The 20,160-nt window shown below is 39.7% G+C and overlaps 1 protein-coding gene across 1 annotated transcript; it reads right to left on the bottom strand.

The window, feature by feature from the left end:
* Positions 1 to 4,286: 4,286 nt before the first annotated feature.
* Positions 4,287 to 16,548, bottom strand: nufip2 (nuclear FMR1 interacting protein 2). The gene is made up of 4 exons (XM_030746596.1): positions 16,105 to 16,548; positions 12,787 to 14,469; positions 9,824 to 9,856; positions 4,287 to 9,044 (listed from the first exon to the last, which is right to left on the bottom strand). Exons 1-4 carry the CDS (start codon positions 16,250 to 16,252, stop codon positions 8,992 to 8,994), a joined length of 1,917 nt encoding a protein of 638 aa, XP_030602456.1. The 5' UTR covers positions 16,253 to 16,548; the 3' UTR covers positions 4,287 to 8,991.
* Positions 16,549 to 20,160: the final 3,612 nt, after the last annotated feature.

Below are 20,160 nucleotides of genomic sequence, written 5' to 3'. Positions count from 1 at the left end.
GAGGAGCAAAATCATGGATTATATAACCATTTTTCACAAATATAAGGCCTAAATGAGGATAATAAATATACAATTACACAGCTTTAGAGAAACTGGCACATTTAACATTGTCAGACATAGAGCAGATGAATTTTTCAAAGCCCTGTTCAAACAAAGATGTGTTTTAGATCAAATCCTTCATGTTGTGGGTCAAAGGAAAACTGTAATTACCGTCTGCAAAATTTAACAAACATTCACCACCAGGGGGCAGCGTGTTTCCAGTGGGAATGCTGAAATGTCTTAGGAAATGCGCTGCAGAGCGTTGAACTTTGACGTTTCTTTTTCCACCCTTTCCTCATATCTTTAAGAGACTTTGCCTTTTGCAGGCCTCTGTTGTAAATAAGAAGGTTCTTAATGATTTGCCTGGATGAATAAAGGTTACGCTGACTCACTGCACCATCTTGTGGTACAAATTGGTATTAAACAAAAGTACACCAAGCCCTAGTTCAACTTAAGTCGACATATCTTCAACACCATAGAGTTTTTAGATGTAACGTACCTTTAAGAGCCTATACACTAACAATAACATGTTGGTAATTCCTTCTGTACTCTAACATAGATCACAGAATGGAAACAAAGCTGCTTTCTTTTCGGTCTTTTTATTTATTATTTGAAAAAGGGTCACTGAGCTCATCCTTTTTGTCGGCATCTAGTTCACAAACACCTCAGCGCAGATGAATTGTTGATAGAAAGATCAAACCTTTTAGTGACCTTCTGGACCACTAGACAATCTCTCTGAGCACCAGTAGACTAACCATCAAGCCCCATGTTGCCTCCATGAAGTGCACAGTAATCAAGGTGAAATTGAAGGGGTGGCAGTAAACACCGGTTCAATTCTATGGACAGAGTGGAAAAATGTGTGTACACGTGTTTGTGGTAAAAAATAAGCCACCTGCAGTGTCAACAGCTTCCAGGGTCATCGCAGCACTTGAAGAAATAAGTTTAACTCCCTGTACCAGTTACCAAAAACATTTCAAAGTACAGCACCAGAAGCTTTCAAAAAGTTTAGAAAGCAGTACTTACATAGAGTATATATTTGTGCTGTAGCATCCAGGAATTAACTGAATATTGGAGAAATTTGTTACAAATGTATAAAAAAAAAAAACATAAGTCAGAGGTCAAAATTAAGATTTTAATTTTACAGAAAAAAAATGCTAAGTCTAAAACCTTTGTTTTAATGGGCTGAGCTGCACAGCCTCTGCTCATAAAATCAAGGTGATTAAAATCAGCGTCTCATCTTTTGTAGTTCTGTTCTGACTCAATGTGTCCTAATCCTTTTTCCACAAGGGGGCGTCTTTGAACAACAATCAGCAGCTCTGCTCACTGATGATGACGACAACAATGATGATGATGATGCAGCAGGGCCCCGAGACCTTTTGATCAAGCTGAGCTCATTAAGACCACATGGATTCCACTAATGCTGTCCTTGCTAAACAGAGTGACTGTGAAGCACACTGAGCGGGAGCGTTTCCTAACATATGCTGTCAGAAGAAGCAGAGAAGCAGATGTCTGTTCGTCCTGGAAAGCTTCCCATTTGATTTGCACTTTCTATTGCTGCTGCTGGCAGCTGAAGAGATGGTTGCATGTAACTTAGCAAAGTTGCACAACTTTCCTTTTTAATTTACTTGAGATTTTCCTGTCTCCAGAGTTATCCCCCGATGCTGACTACTCAAATATTTCCCCTCGTAACACTGAACAAATGATCCAGAGCTATTTATTGCTGGCTTACGTTTCATTTTGCCTTGTGAAACCACATTTCCATCCAAATGCAGATACAAGAGGACCCAGTGTATAACACCTGAAATAACTGTGTGTAAAATGGTCCGATCTAATTTCACTGGAAATTTGTGTGTTTGGTTTTTTTTTTGTTTTTTTTTTGGGGGGGGGGGGCAGCATTAAAATAAAACAAAGTGGTGGAAGAAGCACACACATCATTCACCTGAGGAAATGAATAGCAACAATATTATGCTGCTGTTCTTAGAGCAGGACTTTGAAGCAAAGGTGAAAGGAGTTATGCAGTTATTTTTGTCTCAAAGGTTAAATTCCTAGAACAGTTCATTAGAGTGTAATTTATACCTCGATGGATTAATACATGTTGCTGTTTAAGCTAATTTCACTGACATCATGTACTGTACTAGTTCATTTACAGCAAGCCTCTGACACAGTAAGGAGTAAAACTTAACATTCAAGCTACTGTATTTACCAAAATGATGGAGTGAGGTCATCCATGGCTCCGCTATACAGGAAACTTTTTTGGGCTCTATTTGCGTTTATCAAATATCTGGAGCCTCCCCTCATTTCTTTCTATTTTGCTTCCAATAAGCCAGATTTTATTTTTATTTTTTTTTTAAGGAAGGAAGAAAATGCTGAGATGTGCCAAATTATACAAGAACTGCACCAAAAATCAGTGGAATCAGGTCTATGAATCCAAATTTAAAATTTGTTTCAAACCATCATCAATATGTATGGAGGAGGTCAGGAGAGAGGTCCAACAGTGAGTACCTGCAGCCGTCTATAAACACGGTGGAGGTTCTGTCATGGTCTGGGGCTGCATTTCAGTCAGTGGTGTTGGGAAGCTTGATGGAATCATGAATGCAGAAACATACCATCAGATTTTGATCCACCATGAAGTACCATCTGCATGACAATGATCCCAAACACACTGCCAATGCAGTAAAAGCATACCTGGATAGAACAACATACAATGGAACTCGATCAGCTATGGATTGGCCTCCCCAGAGCCCGGACCTCAGCATTATTGAAGCAGCGCGAGAGCATCTTGACAGAATGGAATAAAAAGCAGCCGACATCCAAAGAAGAGCTTTGAATGTCCTTCAAGAAGCCCAGAGAACTATTCCTGAAGACTACTTAAAGAAATTACAATGAAGCTGCCTCAGAGAGTTCAGACTGAACAAAGGTGGTTTTACCAAATTCACTTTCAAGCTCATTAGAATCACACAAACTGTGTTTTTGCTTTACACTGTATTTCCAGGTATGTTTGCACATATCAAATTACTGTGCCTATTTCTCATTTTCCTAGCAAAATATAAAGAGAGGAAACATTTTTACAACTAGATCAAGGTGAAACAATGATATAGTCCATTTGATCAACTGAAGATTAAAGACACTTCCCTCCAACATAAAGTACCATATGTAAATACCTAATCATCCAATCACATGACAGTAACTCCATCCATTTAGGCATGTAGACATGATCCAAGAAAGAAGGGTGAGCCAAAACAAGCATCAGAATTACAGATAATAGATGAGCTATGTCAGGCATATGAATTTCCTTCTGGGATCAATAAAGTTATTGTTACTCTTAGAATAGGGAAGAAAGGTGATTTACATGACTTTGAATGTGGCATGTTTGTTGGTGCTAGACAGGCTGGTCTGAGTATTTCAGGAACTGCTGGTATTTTCCCCACACAACCATCTCCAGAGTTTACAGAGAAAATATTCAGCGAGCGGCAAAAATGCTTCATTGATGTCAGAGGTCAGAGGAGAATGGACAGACCGCCCAAATAACCATTTGTCACAACCAAGATATGCAGAGGAGCATCTCTGAACACGTCAAACCTTGAAGCAGATGGGCTACAGAACCACACTGAAAACTGAGGTTACAGTTTCTGGCGTGGTCACATGGGCTCACCAAAACTGGACACGCGTAACAAGTGTGTGATGCAATCGTGTCAATATGGATCAAAATCTCAAATGTTTCCAGCACCTTGTTGAATCTATGCCACAAAAAATTAAGACAAGGGTGCAACACCAGTATTAGCAAGGTGCACCTAATGAAAGTGACCAGTAAGTTATAACTGCACAGAAATTCTCCAAGTTCCTCAAATCGTACTTTGTCTAATTCTAGCACTCCCGACAGTTCAGGGTGTGATCTCTGCTTTAGTACTGCTCTCACTGCCTCGTCTTTCTATGACCAGAAAACCGTCTGTTACTTTAAAGTTGTGCTTAGTCCTATTGCGGAAAAAAAGGCCACACCCACAGGAGCCAAATAGGAGCCTTGAAGCTTATCCGTGGGTTAAATTGGATAATGGGATTTAGGATTTCCAACTTGTCTGTAGTAGTACATGATAATTTGTCACATTAAACACAGTGTCAGTTTGCAGCCAAAAAACAAAACAAAACAAAAAACCACAAACACTGCTTTCATGAAAATTTTGACATTTTAATGGAAACTAAAATTGTGAACACTGGAGTTTTTTGTTTTTTTTTTAAACTTTTTTTTTTTTTTTTAAATTGACTATTACATTGTTTGGAATTTGAGGGTTATTATCATGCTTTAAAAAAAAAAAAACTGTAATGTGACACTAGTTAAATTCAAAACAAACAAAATTAAATAATCTGACTGCTCACTTAAAAACTTAAATGCCAACCTGTAAGACATGAGAAAGAAATACCATTGCCTCGTGTTTTAGGAGGGCAAGAGATGGAGAAGTGAGAGGAGGAACACAAACAGCAGCCATTTGAGATGAAGAAGAAAAAAAGAATGACTCGGCACATCATATCATCTCTTATGACTGAATCCTTTAAAGGACAAGTGTCACCCTTGTTTACTCCCATTGTAACTACCTCTCAGGTGTCACTGAATTAAAAAAAATAAAAAGCCCCCTAAATTTAAAAGACTTCCAAGAGGCAATGACCATTTAAAGGAGGGAGTTTTTAAGCCGAGCACAAACACCAAGTCCAGCATTTCCCGTTACAGATGACTGATTACTGGATGATGAAGCAGCACTTCCGGTATTTGTTTTAAGACCCCCCCCCCCCCCCCCTTACTCATACACCATAAATCAATGCGCTCAAACTGACATTCAGCTGCTACAGTAGTGACTTCTCATCGTCATCAACCTCCCCCTGTCTGTGCATTTGTCATTCAGTAGCTGAATATCTGAGTAGTGTACCTTTGGCGAAAGCAGATTCAGAGCTGTTGAACTGCACTTTAAACCCCCCCCCCCCCCCCACAACATGATGAACACGACAAATAAAAATATATCAAGAGGAACTCTGGATGCAGTGTATTTCAATGCTCATCACTCCATCACTATTTGAAACATTTAGGGGATTTGTATAAAATCTTCTGAAGAAACAAAAACAAAACAAACAAAAAAAAAACAACAGCAAATATTTTAACACTGGGGTTAAAAAAAAAAGTCTATCAGCCTTACTTAACTAAACATCTAAAGCTCATCAAAAAATGAGACGTCTTGATTTTCTTTATTATTTATTCCTTTTAGTCCCATCCTATTTGTGCATCTAAGGATAAATTATGTTATAACTCAAAAATAAAACATTTTTTAAAAACGCATGTTAAAAAGATTAAATTTGTTAAATAATTTCAAATTAATTATGTGCTACGTTCAGACATTAACTCGACAGTGGGCTGGCATGAGTATACACCAGCGAGCATTTCCCCGTCACCCGTGCCTGTTTGATTTGGCTTTAGGTCGCGCCGTGCTGAATACGACCTACAGGACGCCCTGAAACGCTCCACCTTCGGTGGCATCCATGTTACTTAAAAAAAAAAGAAAAAAAAGAAAATTTAGGAATAGTCGTAAGAAAAACAGCATTGCAAACATTACCAAAAAAAATAAAATAAAATAAAATGGCACAGATATATGCTGGAAGCAGATTTGAAACAATCAAAATTGCTGTAAAAGTTTTTTTCTTTATAACACAGGCACCTGAACATGAAAGGACAGGGGACTCGACTTTTTTTTTTGTTTTCTTTTTTTTTTTGAAATATACGAGGAACTTGCATATAATAGGAAGAACTCGCTATGCACACACCCAACAAACAAACTTGCCACTCGCAACCTGGAAGCATCCTTGAGGTGATTGCACATCCTGAGGGGGTGGAAATATAAACTCCACATGATCAGGCTTTTCTTTCTCACCACACCAGCAGTCACTCACTCCCACCCCCCAAAACAAAATCACTGATTAACCACCTACTCCGCCTTCGAGAACCTGTTTTTGGTTTGCAGGCTACTGCTGAATAATTATTTCTCTCTCAATATATATGCATATTCAATATAGCCTTGTTGCTCTATTAAGTGCTTGAAAAAGGGGAGCCTCAGGGTGGGAGCAAAGGAGAATCTCTGATTTCCCCTACCAGGTCCACACGCTCAAAAACCATGACAAAACAGTGTATTCATTCTAAGACTACAGCAAGCTCACATACTACTCATTTTGATCACCCTGCTTTATATTTAGAAGCCTATAGCTGTCCACTGATAATCTTTTCAGCCTGAACATTAACCATATGGTAACCTGATTGTGTCTTTTTCCTATGGATTATGGGCCATCAAAAGAAATTAAACTGCAGTTTTATGCAACTTGATGCCAGATTAAATGTCAATTTTCCACAAGCACATAACATAAAAATATAAATGCTAATATCTCCTCAATTACCCTCGCTTCCTCATTGACCAGATCTGACATGAGCATTCCTGCTCAGAGGGCAGCCTCTGATGATACGCTCATCCATCATCGTACAATGGAAGCCAAAACAAAGCTTTTTAAATACCAGAGAGCCGACTGCGATTAGACGTGGAAGTTAAATGTCAAGACAACTTGTACAAAAACATGGCTGCAGTTATGACTTTCCCTCTCCGTGCACGAGTACACGCTGCAGTGCTGCCTAATCAGGACACAGTGGAAAGAAGTGTACTTGAAAGCTCATACCCCCGTAGAAACGCTGCTGATGTTCAGCATTAATAAATCAAGAGGTGCTTCACTATGAACACATAAGGGAGAAAATGAACCATCAGAGATTACAAGGTTACAGTTGAGGATACATGGAAAACAGCCCATACATCACTGTGCTTAAAAAAAAAAATTAAAAAAGAAAAAAGAAAAGAATAAACGATTAATGACAGCACATCACACGCCATGACAAATTTTTCTCAAAAGTAATAACTTTTTGGTGTGTTGTCACAACATATATGAGACTCTGTATAATTGGACTTAAATTCAACATTTCCAATGAGAACGTTACACGATGGGGGACATTTGGCAAAAACAATATTAAACACAGTCATGGCTTTATCAACACTACCTGAGTTACATTTAATAATTCTGTATATTTAGCATCTTTTTTTTTTCTGAAAAGTAACAGCCCAGAGCCATTCTTTTAAGGAGGATTTCTTGTCAGTACACATCGATTTTTGTCTAGTATTAAGATAAAAGCAATTACTTTACATAAAGTGCTAATAATCCACACATTAGCCAAATCAGAGCTTCTAGAGGAGAAAACCTGGAGAGTTGCTTTGTTGAGTAAAACCGATCTTGATTTGCAGATGGTGAAAAAAAAAAAAAAGTGATGTCACAGCTGGCCAGCTAGCAGATTTGGGCTCCCTAGACTTAATTAGATCTTAAAACATGAGCCTTTTATCAAAAAAACAAAAACCATCAATTTAGAAGTCGTGCAACAAACTGAACACCCTTAAATATTCTGAACGAACTGAACTGCAGGCCACACCAGCATCTTGGCTGATGACTTTGTAGCGCTACACAACCCTCACCCCCCGACACGCATGTATGGATCACACGGTGTTATTGCACACTGGTTTGCAAATGTCATAGGTTATCCACAGTAAAACATAATAGTATTTAACTCATCTTCACATTTGAACAGTTTGACAAAGTGTCTACGTAGGGAACTAAGATTAGTATTGCAATTGTTCTGTTACTGTTATCTCCGTATGCCGATGAACAGTGACCTCCAACTCGTGCGCTTCCACCAGTAAACATGCAAGAGACAAGATGCCGTACAAGGCAGAAAAGTAAAGACCAAATTCTGAATTAAAAAATTAAAATAAAAAGTATGTTGTAAGATGCAAAAACATTCCTTTGACAAAAGGAACTGAACAGAAATACAGGCCAAATAATCTGTATTGACATCCTGAGTCTTGCTGCTGAACAAAAAACACAAAATGCAGAAGACTTTAGTGGAAGCAATGCCTCTCTTTGTCCCCCTCTCCTTTTTTTTCCTTCTTTTTTTTTTTTTAAACAGTTTGTCACCCAGCTTATTCACCCAATTCAGAGTTCATTGTATAATAAACCTCAGTTTAAGAACAGCCTGCGACAACCTCCTAACAATCTGAAATGTATGAAAAGCTTCAAGATGAATTTAACAGAGACCTGATTTTAGAATCTTTAGCACACCAAATAAACAGTGAAATTAAATGAAGGGGGTGGCTTTCCTTCAAACCGGGCACTTTTGTACCTGTGCTCTGGGGTTATACTGCAGTGCAGAGAACACTCATGTTAGGTCAAATGAAACAACACAAAAAGAAAAAGTGGGCATTTAAATTCAGGGCTTCAAATTTTCCCTTACTGATTTAAGACAAGACTGCCTTCCTCACCTATAAGCTTCCATTTAACTTGGAGTTAAATGAGAGCCCATAGACCTTTATTCAATGAATTCTTTGCAGAGTGTTTTCTCCTTTCATTCATGAAGAATTCAAGCTTGCACACAGATGTGCATGTATAACGTCTAACATATCTACAATGAAACTATGTGAAAGCGTAAAAGGAAAAAAAAAAAAAATATGTGAGGTGTGCCGTAGTCAGACTGACGGCTACCACCTGTCAACGGGATAAAGGCTTAGGGAGGTGCAGTCCAAGACACCTTCCTTTGTTGAATTCCCAAACATTATCCCTAAAGAGCCAAACAACAATCACAGCTCAAAGTTACAAGTGTCCATTCATCATGTTGGAGAGGCACCGATCAGCTCCTTTTAAACGTCCATCCAGAGCGTGTGTGTTTGATGCCCCCAGAGAAGTCCTTTTTCCACCCGAGATTCCAAAATCTGTCATGCTAAACTATCAAATGTTTTCACAGTTGTCACTTTTATCCGACAGGATTTGTAATTTCCAAGGTAGATAACTGCAGCACCCAGAAGAGAAGAAGGTAAGTACTGTAGACCATCTACCTCACTGATCAGGTCCATCCTTGGTCTCATCATAAATTACTACCCTTTTTGGATCTACAGGAGAGAGCGAGAGAGATGAGAGGCAAGTAAATGTTAGAGTGATCAGAAATTCTGCATTTACTTTAACGTGTTACACACCTTTTTTTTTTTTAAGCATTAAATGGCCTTGCTCCAAAGTACATCAAGGACTTACTAACCCCTAATGGGCCTCGGCATTTACTTAGGTGAGTGGGGTTATTTCTATGTCTCAGCTAGCAAAAAAAAAACGGCTGGCCCTTTTTAGAGGCTTTTAGAGCTCCCAAACTGCCCACTGAGATCAAAAAGACAATTTCTTTAACAATTTATCAAATCTCCTGTTAAAATTTTTTACTGAAAGGCTTTCATAAATGTGTCATAATGTGGCAGTGATTTTACCTCACTCTAGTATTTTTATTTTTCCTTGTCTCACCAACACGTTTGCTTTCTATCTGAAGCACTTTGTAAAGGTAAGAAAAGTTATGTACATAGTTTCTCCTCTTTATTATTACTACAGTTGGAAATAGAGTGTACTGGAGGTTAATTGCAAGTTTCACCCCCGGAAATATCCCATTTATTTCCCGGGGTGGGGGGGGGTGGGGGGGGGGGGGGCCTTTGTCATCATACAATACTTTGGATAGAGTGAACAGAAAAAAAAAAAAGAATTAAATCCATTTTAAGATTAATCTGAGGCATGCAGAATTGTTGAAAGTTCCGGTTTGAAAGCATAGTTTTTCACTTTTATTGCTCCCATGTTTCGACTCCCATTTGTTGCATAGGAAACAGAATTGACAAAACATTTAAGAGGATCTGTGTACCTTGTTTTTGCAAGTTGAAAACAGATTCCATTTCTGTTGAAAGAAAACAAAAATGCACATTACTTCATCTGTGTTAGGTGCTCATGAAACATTGTTTAAAAAAATAAATAAAACTGAATGTAACAACAACAACAACAACAGAAAAGACAGTTAACGTTTTACAAGTTATTGTTTTAAACAGTGGACACACTTTCCATTTATCCATTTAGGTTATCATGCTTAATAGTTCCAAACTAAATTATACGTTTAAATTTAAAGCAGCAATGGTGGAACTCACTGAATTTTTTTTTTTTTTTGGGGGGGGGGGGGGGGGGGGGGGGGGGGGGTATACATTTCAAATATTGCCAAAACATGGACCTCTGAAGTAGTCTGAAAACATACAAGGAATTTATCACTGAGCCTAAGCCTGGTGAGTCAGTCACACTACAGTTTAAAATACCATTAAAAAAAAACAAAAACAATAATACAGCAACTTCTTTGAGACTACGAAAAACTAAAATGTGTGATCATATTGAATTTTTCTGCTGTTGAATATCAACTGCAAGTATTTGCAGCGACCAACTGGTTATCTAGAGGTTGACGGCTCAACCTGTAGGTGGCTACTTCTGAGTGCAAGAGAACGGCACAGATTGCCTGTCTACAAACAATCACAGTCTGACTGCAATCTCTCAGATAGACTTGGGAAAATTTACAAATAATTGCAGTCTAATTTATAAATACAGATAACAGATACAGCTGCAATTGATCCAAGTCAGTCATCTGCTGCGCGTCTTGTTGCCATAGGAGACACAACTGGTTATATTACTGGTTACATTTTTATGTAAAAGCAAGGTCGCTGCACACCTTTGTCATTTTGCAGTTAAATCGTCATCCTGCAACAAATCCACCACTATTTGTGAAGGAATTTCTGTTTCAAATCTATGACGTTCTGGCTGGACTCTGAATGTAAGCAGTTAACGTGAACCGATGGCACCCGAATTACGATTTTCATGGATTTATCACCGTAAATTGCTGTGTCAAAGACAGACTGCATGTATTTGACAACTTGACCCCAATTAATTTGCAAACTGAAAAATCCGACTCCATCTTACTGCTGTTTCATCGCTATCTTGACAAAACAAAGTCACTTTGGAGACGGAAACTGACTGCTTGCAGACCTGGTCCCTGTCTTCGATGCAACCTTTTCAAAGGCAACATGACTGAAAGTTCATTGCACATGGTGGCAATAATTTTGGTCATGCCGTGCTCTGCAACCACCATTTTCCCTAGAGTGACTGTAGCATAATAAATGCTTGTTTACCAAAAAGAAGTTAATTTTTGATTAGAAAGGGAATAACTAGAGCAACTGCATATGGTGTTGCAGCTGGCGAGCTGCACATATTCATTTTAGCAAAGGAATTAAAATACAATTTCATCTGAAATGATTTATGGCTGATTTAGTTCGTTTGTTTGGCAGAACTGTAAGACAAACGGAGATGCTCTTCTAGTTTGATACTGCAGTTACTCAGACCGTCTGCTGTATAGACAACTAACAGTTCACGACAGTTAACCTGCAGTAGAGAAGCCACAATTCAGTGAACTGAACTGTGAAAGGATCAAACCGTTATTGTATTCCACTTATGTCTGTTTTAACGATGAGTTAATTAAATATTTTACATTTTAAATCCCGACTCCACTCAAATGCCCGGGCTGGTGAGTGTAAACTGTAAGATCGCCATTTACCTCATGAAGCGTCCATGTCTATTTATGGCTGTAAAACTTTGTGAAAAGAGTCCAAAACGAGTCAATGAGTCAGAGGTTGATTTGGCTGCTGTTAGCCCAGGTTGCTGAAACTTTCTTCGATGTGGATCTAATGTTGTGGCTGACTTGCACACTTAGCAAATGAACTCTTATATGATGTGAGAATGTAATTAAACTGTATCAGGGGAAAGTGTGATTTTTAGGACACTCAAGCCTAAAACGAGCTGGCATAATGTTAGCTCATAACTAACTGTTGTTGATTAACTGGCTCCTGTCAGCTGTCCATAAATGGGAGGGTCACAGGTCTGATCTGCCGAAAATCAGTAATTACAATAATATTGGGACTAAATAAGCATGAGGTGATAAGGTGACATGTAGATATACCTCAGGTGATTGTAGAGACTCAGTTTCATTCTCATGAATCTATTTAGAAGAGGATTTTTTTTGAGTAAAGTTGTGTTGCATTTATGTAGTAAACACTGATCTTATCTTTTAATCAATCTTAATTTGTTTTCTAGTCAAATGTGGCTTTTATGTTGATTGAAAGTTTTTTTGTTGTTTTAAAGAAATAAAGAAGCTCTACGTAATTTGTTTGTTTTAGTCACACAAAATCATTTTATCCAGAAATATATGCAAGTTAACCAAACTGTGGCTTCTGTAATATGAACCAAACCATTGAATTTTGTACCATTACACCCCTACTGCTATAGTATCAAACCAGATTTGCTGAGGTTAACTGCTACACTGTATTTAACACTCAGGTGATGCCAAAATCAGCAGAAACTAAACCTTAGGTTATGTCCACACCAACACATTTTTATTTTAAAAAGAAAATCACCACGCAAACAAAAGCTTGAGCTCCATTTCAGAAATTATATTGGTCCAACACCTGAACACACATAAGACCATTTAGTAAGCAGGAGTAGAATGACAAAAATGCAGAAATAAACTGCAAAACAGCTACTTCTATAGAAAACAGGGTCAGCGATACCGATTATTTTCAAAATCTTGTCCCAATTCCTGTCCAGACTCAGAAGACTTACTTTTTTCTTTCTAAAAAAACAGCATCAGCAGCATTTACGGAGGTCTTAAAAACATAGAACGTACACTAGGTTTACGTGTAGGGAAATCTGCCCTTTTAATATTTAGTATGGGTGCAGCCTTAAGAATTAGAACATTTACAGGTTAAGAAATAATTTGATAAAGTAGATAGTGAAACTTACCTTTAGTGTGATAAGTGACAGCAGCTTTTACATCAAAGGACCCCCAGCTACACCTCGTGCTAATGTCTTTAGAGAGGACTTGTTCTTTAGATGAGCCAAACAACAAAGTGGTTAGCTGACCCTGTGCAGGCTTAGCACCATTGTCTTTACTGGGGGCCGACACAGCAGTACCTGCACCTTGTGTCTTTTCCTGGCCACACGGCAGCAGTTTGTTCTCCTTCTCAATCGTCCCACAAGCAGGTGGACAAGCATTAGACACACTGCAAGGGGTACAAGTCCTTTTCTCAGGGTCTTGAACCAAAGGCCCAGGCTCTAACAATGACGGGCTAATGTCAAAGCAAGGCTGGGCAACCTTGGCTGCAACAGCTTGACACTCGCTTTGAGATGTGAGCACAGTAGTCTTGTCCTCTCCAGGCACAAGCCCATTTCCTCCGTCTGGGCCCAAGTTGGGCTCATTGATGAAGGAAAGCCCCCACTGATTCTGGAAGATGTCTCCCAGGGTTTTCTGATTTGTCTGAGCAGCCGGTGGGTCAAGGTGACGAGCACTAGGGAGTACAGGTTGCATATTTAAAGGGTAAATTAAAAGAGTACACTTTCTAAGCTCATATGCCCCTCCATCTACAGGACTGGTTGCAGAGCTACAGTTACTTTCCAAAGGAGATGCTACATTGTCGCCACTTAGGATAGATGGGGCTGGTGGAATACTACTAGCAGCAGGAGCTAAGAAGGTACCCACTGACGGGCAGCCGTTTCCATTTCCAGAAACAGGACCATTAGTAAAGCTAGCTGAGGTGATAGTTTTCATAGCAGACATAGGGACCTGTGACAGTCTGACGGGAGGAGGCAGTGCCTCTCCTCCACCTTGAGCTACTTTGTTGAGGTTCTCTTTTACTTTACTTGCATAACTGATCTTGGGAACAATTTTAGCACTGCTATTGTCCACAGGAAATACTGGCGGGGGCTTGAACAAAGTCCAGGAGTCCTCTTTTGAAGGTGAGGAAAGCTTGCCTTTGTGTCTTTCCTCAGTTTTTTTACCAAAGGTGCCAACCGTTTTACCATCAAAGTTTTTCCTCTGAGATTCACCCACTGAAGCCTCTGATGCAACAGCCCGTTTGGCTGCTGACTGAGCTTCTACCTTCTGGGTGGCTCTAAATCCATCGAGTCTGGAGGTCATTCCTTTCTCATTTGTCTGGACATTCAAAGCCCCCGGCTCTTCTGTAGTGTGGCCTTGCTGCATGCCTTTCTCCTTTTCTCTTATCACATTATCAGTGTTCTTGGTATTGTTACATCTGGTCTTGCGTTTCTTCGGAGTAGTATATCCACCTTCTGAGCTGCTGCCATCATTGTCCTTGCTAGAATAGCCATTTGTAATTAAGCCACAGTTTACAACGCCATTTTGAAGCAATACAGAGTCTCTCTTATCCAAAGGCTGGCCCTCATGATGACTTAAGTCCTGGGCCTTCTCCCTGTCATTTTTAAGGTCCATATTCTTCTTATGGTCCAGTCCTTTGCTGCTTACTTTTGAAACAGTAGTGTACAGCTTTTGCGTCGACTTGGGCTTTGCATTTGTATTACTTGTGTGTCTGTTAGCATTGCTGCTAGGTGGATGCGACATGCCAATAGCATTAGACAGATGTGGATTCTTCTCTCCCTCCTCGTCACTGATGCTTACTTTTTTATTGCCTGAAAGGGGAAACAAAAGCAGTTCATACTAGATTACATCAGCCACCTTCGTCCTAGCAGAAAACCTCCCCAACCACTAGAAAATTTACAGAAAGTCTGTCTCAATTAATCGGATGTTTCCCACTTACAGAAATTACCATGTATGCAAGGATTTTATAGTTTGGTGTTTTTTTGCATACTATAATCAATAGCAATAGACATTAAATTCCACAAAACAACACCTGCAAAAATTATTCAGATGTATGCAACTCATAATAAAATGACTCCAAGTAGAACAGATGCACATTACATGCAACACTAACAGTTTCTTGAATTCAAATGCTGATTAACACCTGTGTTTTATATGTAAACCACACCCGCGGAGAATACAGTGGCTCTACTTAGAGTTCATAATTATTATTCTTTCAAGATGAGTTGAATCTCATTCTGTGTAAGATGTTCTAGAAATTAGATACAGCATACTGGAGTCTTTCCTGCTTAGCTGGGTTTTTTTTTTTTTTTTTTGGTTTGTTTGTGTTTTCTTCCTTTCCCAGAATATCTGACATCAGAGAAAAGTTGTTGCGAGGTCTGTAAGCACGGCTCACAACAGCAGTTAAGACACACGCGCAGAATGGCAATGAACCATTAACAGGCCTATGACTGCCCAGATGCATGGGAGCTGCTGTGTCAACGTAGGACTTCCCATCCACAATGGTGCTGCCTCAGTGTCTGAGCACAGCGCCCGCAGGATCCTGCACACAGCCTCACCTCTCTTACTAAACAGCAAAGCATGCGCGTTCATACTGCCTCGTAAGCTCGATGCTTACAGTACCAGTTCAGCCGCACAAAATAAAGATATTCATCAGTTGGTCGTTGCCCAGTTGTTGCGTGGCTTCACGTTGACTGGACAACATGCAACAGGCCTGTCAGCGATGGCTAGCTTTAGCTAATGTCAACTAACCAGCGGCTCCGACTGTCACTAACACGCCCAGAAACTGTCGTGCCGTATCAGCCCAACAACAACCACAACAGCAGCCAAAATGACGGCAACGGCATGTCAGAACAGAAAAGTGTCGTGGTTGTACAACAATTTCTAACTGGCTGTGTAACTACAGTATTAGCTAGCAGAGATAGTCTAACATGGCTGACAGGAAATGGCAGCTCAGAACATTCCAGTGGAGCCGGCTCGGTTTTCCTAAACTGGACACAAGCATGCTGAAGGAAAAACACACAGCTCTGGCTAGAGTTGAAGACGACTTGCCATGCACTGTTATCAGTTAATACACTAAAGACACACTGCAACACGGCGGGGGTTTCGTGAAGTGATTAAGATGCATTTGCGAAAGAAAAATGGTTGGTGAAACCGGCGCACAAGGTCAATCCCCGATGTGTCAAACCACCACGGCGACAACTGTCACGCAACGTCAGCTAGCCAACCAGCTAACATAACGGTGAGCTCCTCGTTAGGATATTCGCCAGCTGACGCGTTTATCAAATTATCTCAAGCAGCAACATACAGTATGAACTAATAGCCAGCTAGCAGGCTAAGCCCCCAATCACGATTTAGTTCACATTAGTTAGCAAAAGCTAGTCGGCTCATTGATGTTAGCTGACCAAGGCTAGCGAGCGTTAGCCAACTTTTCCGGATGGCCCAACCTGTTTTCTTCGTCTGCGTTTCCTGATGCTGGCACTGGAAGTGGCTCTGATCATTTTTTAGCAAAGTTGGCTGCTGAAAAGACTGCCTGTCTTCTCCGTGGTGATGGTATTGCCTGTCTTGTGCCCGGTCTTTGGGCTGTTCCTCCATTGAAGTGAAGAATGTCGGACTTGTTCAACCAGTATGTTAGCTCACTCAAGTACAGGACAGCCCAATCACTACCAGAGTAAAACGGAAGCTATTTGAAGCCTCTGTAAACGTCAGCAGTAAACGTCTAAAAATGGCTCTGTTTTTGGGTGGTCACCGCCACCACTCAAATCCAAGTCTAGTCTATTTTTGCTGAGTTATGCAGAGAATATTTTTCAATACCCTTTCTGCCCATGCAGATATTTAAAAGGGCAATTCACACTAAAATAACGAAGAAGCGATATTATAACAAATCTTTTTGGGGGTGGGCAATAACGGGGTGGGGTTCGTGCATGAACAAAAAATCACATGACCGGAGGCGCTGCCACGTATCCAGCCAGTGGACACATGTTGGTGATGGCAGATCAACCCAGCTCCCAAAAATGGAAAAACAGGCCCCCGTTGCAAATTGATCAGCAATTTATTTGTAAGTATTTAATCAATATAGAACAGTGTTCCCGTTGCTATTTCCTGCACAAGGAACACAATTACTGCAATTATCCTTGAGTATGCACAGAAATAAATAATGTGCATCATGCATCTTCCACCATCATTTTGCTGAGTCAATACATACTAGCTTTGGGCTGCATCAGAAAAAATAACCTGCATTGAGCATTTAGCAATTGGCAATTGGCTTTTGGAAATTAAAAGGTAAAAAAAAAAAAAGTGTTCTGTTACATTTAAATCTTGTGAAAGTTACTATTAATGTGTAGACAAACTGATTTGTTTCCCTGTTATTATATGTGTTTATAGAAGATAAGCCATTTTATTCCTTCTCAAGAGATCCCACACTCTCTCTCTCTCTCTCTCTCTCACACACACACACAGTAAAAAGGTAAGTTTTTTTTGTTGTACTTTGAGTAATCTGGAGTCGGCGTGGTGCAACATTGCTCACGCAGGACTTTAACGGAGCAGCAGCACCCTCTTGTGGCTCCAAATACAAAACCTTATAAATTGTTTTCTTGGTGAAATGAATAACATTGATCATCTCCATACAGCGCTCTGCTGTGAAATCTTGGGTCACGGCGTTCATAGGGATGTTACTTTGACAGGTACCACTGACCTATTTAACCCTTGTGTGATCTTAACATTCTGTTTACTCCCCTTGTCCTACGGGTCAAAAATGACCCGCCCCACCAAAGCCCCAAAATAAAGCAGGTTAATTGAATTTTAAATCCAAAATCTATTTTTCATGATGAAACAACCTGTTGTTTATCAATTCAACTCAATTCAATTCATTTTTTATCATGTATTTTTTGTTGCATAAAACAAAAACACAATCACCAGTGAACAGTATTACACTCTTTTTCTTTTTTACCACAAAGCAACTGTCATAACAGTTTTGTTTTACACAGTAAAGGTTTATTATTGCTATTATATAAATGTGAAGTAATTACTTTGGAATTAATTATATTGATGGCTCTGATAGCTGCCAGTTTGTCTGTCACACGCCTTGCTGGTCTTGACTCACGGCTTTCAAATCTCAGCATTCTTGAGAAAGTGGGAAAGATTTTCAGCGGCATTGTGGCACGAAAAATTGCCCTTCCACTCTCTGCATCCCACCGACTATATGTAGCCTCGCCACAGGACCGACATGCACCTGCTAATATCAAAAGCCCTATGCAGCCACACAGGTCAATCTCATCCATATTTTTCCAGTTTTCTCCATATTTGTGGAAACCCTCCAAATTTGTATTCTCCAGGATGATTTTTTTCGATGGCTGGTGTGATGAACCGGAGAAAGGCGGATGAAATGTCCTGGACATGGGCAGCCGAATACCTTGTTGGCCCTGGAGTCATCCTTATGATGTTTGATGCTGCTGTTCTTCCCTGGTTGCTGTCTGAATTTGATGAGGACCATGCAATTTTACTGTTCTTTGAGAAAAATTTCTCTGTCAGCTTGAGGGATTTCCTCTTATTCTTCATCTGAAGATGCATCAGCCTCTGCGTTGCATTCCTCCCCATCTTCCTCTTCTGATACATCTTCATCCTCTTGTTCCTCCTGAGCTCCTGGAAACATCTTATCCAGGATCTGTTGGGTAGTCTACTCATGGCTTCAGCAAGGAACCAACTAGGGGTACTTTGATTCAGGGTACCTTTATATCCTCTATACTGAATTTGATTTTATAATGTCTAAAATTGTTTTTTTCTTTTGTTTGGGAGCTTGTGTGATGTGAGGGGTTAGCTGCAGATCAAGACTGCAGGTGCAGGTCAAATACAAGTTCCAGTTTCTTTGATATCTATGTGCTTGTGCTTGTGCTTGTGCGTGTGTGTGGCCTTTGAACTTTTTTTCTGGTGTTTAAATGCTTTTATAATTCACAGGTCAAAAATGACCCATAAGACAGTCTTTGTACCCTAGTTGTGCAGCCCACATGGAAACATAAACAAAAACAAAGTATCGCTTTTTCTAATCTTGGGGTCCATTTAGAAAAAGTCATAAAATTTCAAGTTGGACAAAGATAGTTAAAGGTATTTTTTCTACAGCTAAACATGGTAGTGGGTCACTTTTGACCCGCAAGACAACACAAGGGTTAAGCCCTGTGGCGAGGCTATTACCACATGGTAGTGACCCCTTCCAGCAGGATAGTGAGCTCAACTACACAAAACTGCTCAGGAATGGCTTTCAGGGACACAGCAAAGAGTGGCAGAAATTGACCTGGTCTCCAGAGTCTGCGGTCTCAATCCACAGGTTCCCCACAGGACCAGTGGTGAGTGCAGAATTCTTTAAATGAGGTGTCACATGGGGCGGGGTCAAAATTATCAGAAAATTCTATAAATGCAGTGTTGCAGATTGGCTTGGGCATTGTTTTTCAGGCTCTATAAACAATAGATCAACGGTATCACAGGAGGCACGAAACTGCATAAGAGTCTGAAAACGATTTTGTACTGATTACGTATTTTGCTTATTGTTGGAAGACCGTTTACCTTGGTACTTCAGCTTTGGATTTAAAATCCTACATTTAAAAAGTAGCATCAATATGTACTTTAAGTATGCAAAGTGAAATGTGGTTATGAAAAATGGCCTGTTCTGTGCTCATCTACATTATTGAATCGTAATTATTCATTATTCATTGTGCATGTTGTTGAAGCTGGAACTAATCTGAATTACTTTGCATACCGCCGGGTAGCTAAGTCTTTAAATCTTCAAAATAATTAGTATGCCTTAAAAATGGGAGTGGACTGCAAAGTACAATGTTTTGCACTAACAAAGTGTTTTAGAAGAAGTAGCGTTTCAGAGCACCCAGAAGTCTGATGTCCATGCCCAGACACATGGGACACAATAACAGGGAAGTGGCTTTAATATTGGGCCTAAATGATGTATAGCTCTAAGAAAAGACATTCATTTTACAGTTAAAACGAAGGCAAGAAATGATGTTCCTGTCCCTTGTTTGGTTATGTACAGTAAGGGTGAGTATAATGTAGGAGAAAAAAAAAAAAAAAGTATGAACATCGATTCTGGATTCATCGTGGTGAGGGTAGCTGATATCCACAAACACAAACACAGTGTCAAGGATCCTTTCATCATTAATGCTATTTAGGAAAAAGAGGTCACCATGGTTTCACACAGACTCTAAGTGCTGATGTTTGCATTTCTACTACTTTCTAGATGAAATATTCATATGATAATTTTATAAAGAGCTATTTTTAAAATGAGCATGTGATGGACAGATCACACAGAAAGGCAAACCTAGCAATACCTTAAGAACCCAACCCATGTGAGGTACTGAGCAAGTCATTGCTCAAAAGCTGTTTATTGCTGTGGCATTTTTACTGCTTGCAAGCAGAATGAAGACTGACAATAACATTGACTTTGGTATCAGATTGAGGACAAATGTAATGGAATTGAATTTATTTGTATTTGTGAGATATTT

This window comes from Archocentrus centrarchus, chromosome 14, assembly GCF_007364275.1.
Source record: "Archocentrus centrarchus isolate MPI-CPG fArcCen1 chromosome 14, fArcCen1, whole genome shotgun sequence".
Classification (NCBI taxonomy): domain Eukaryota; kingdom Metazoa; phylum Chordata; class Actinopteri; order Cichliformes; family Cichlidae; genus Archocentrus; species Archocentrus centrarchus.
This window is presented reverse-complemented; position numbering and strand designations above follow the sequence as displayed.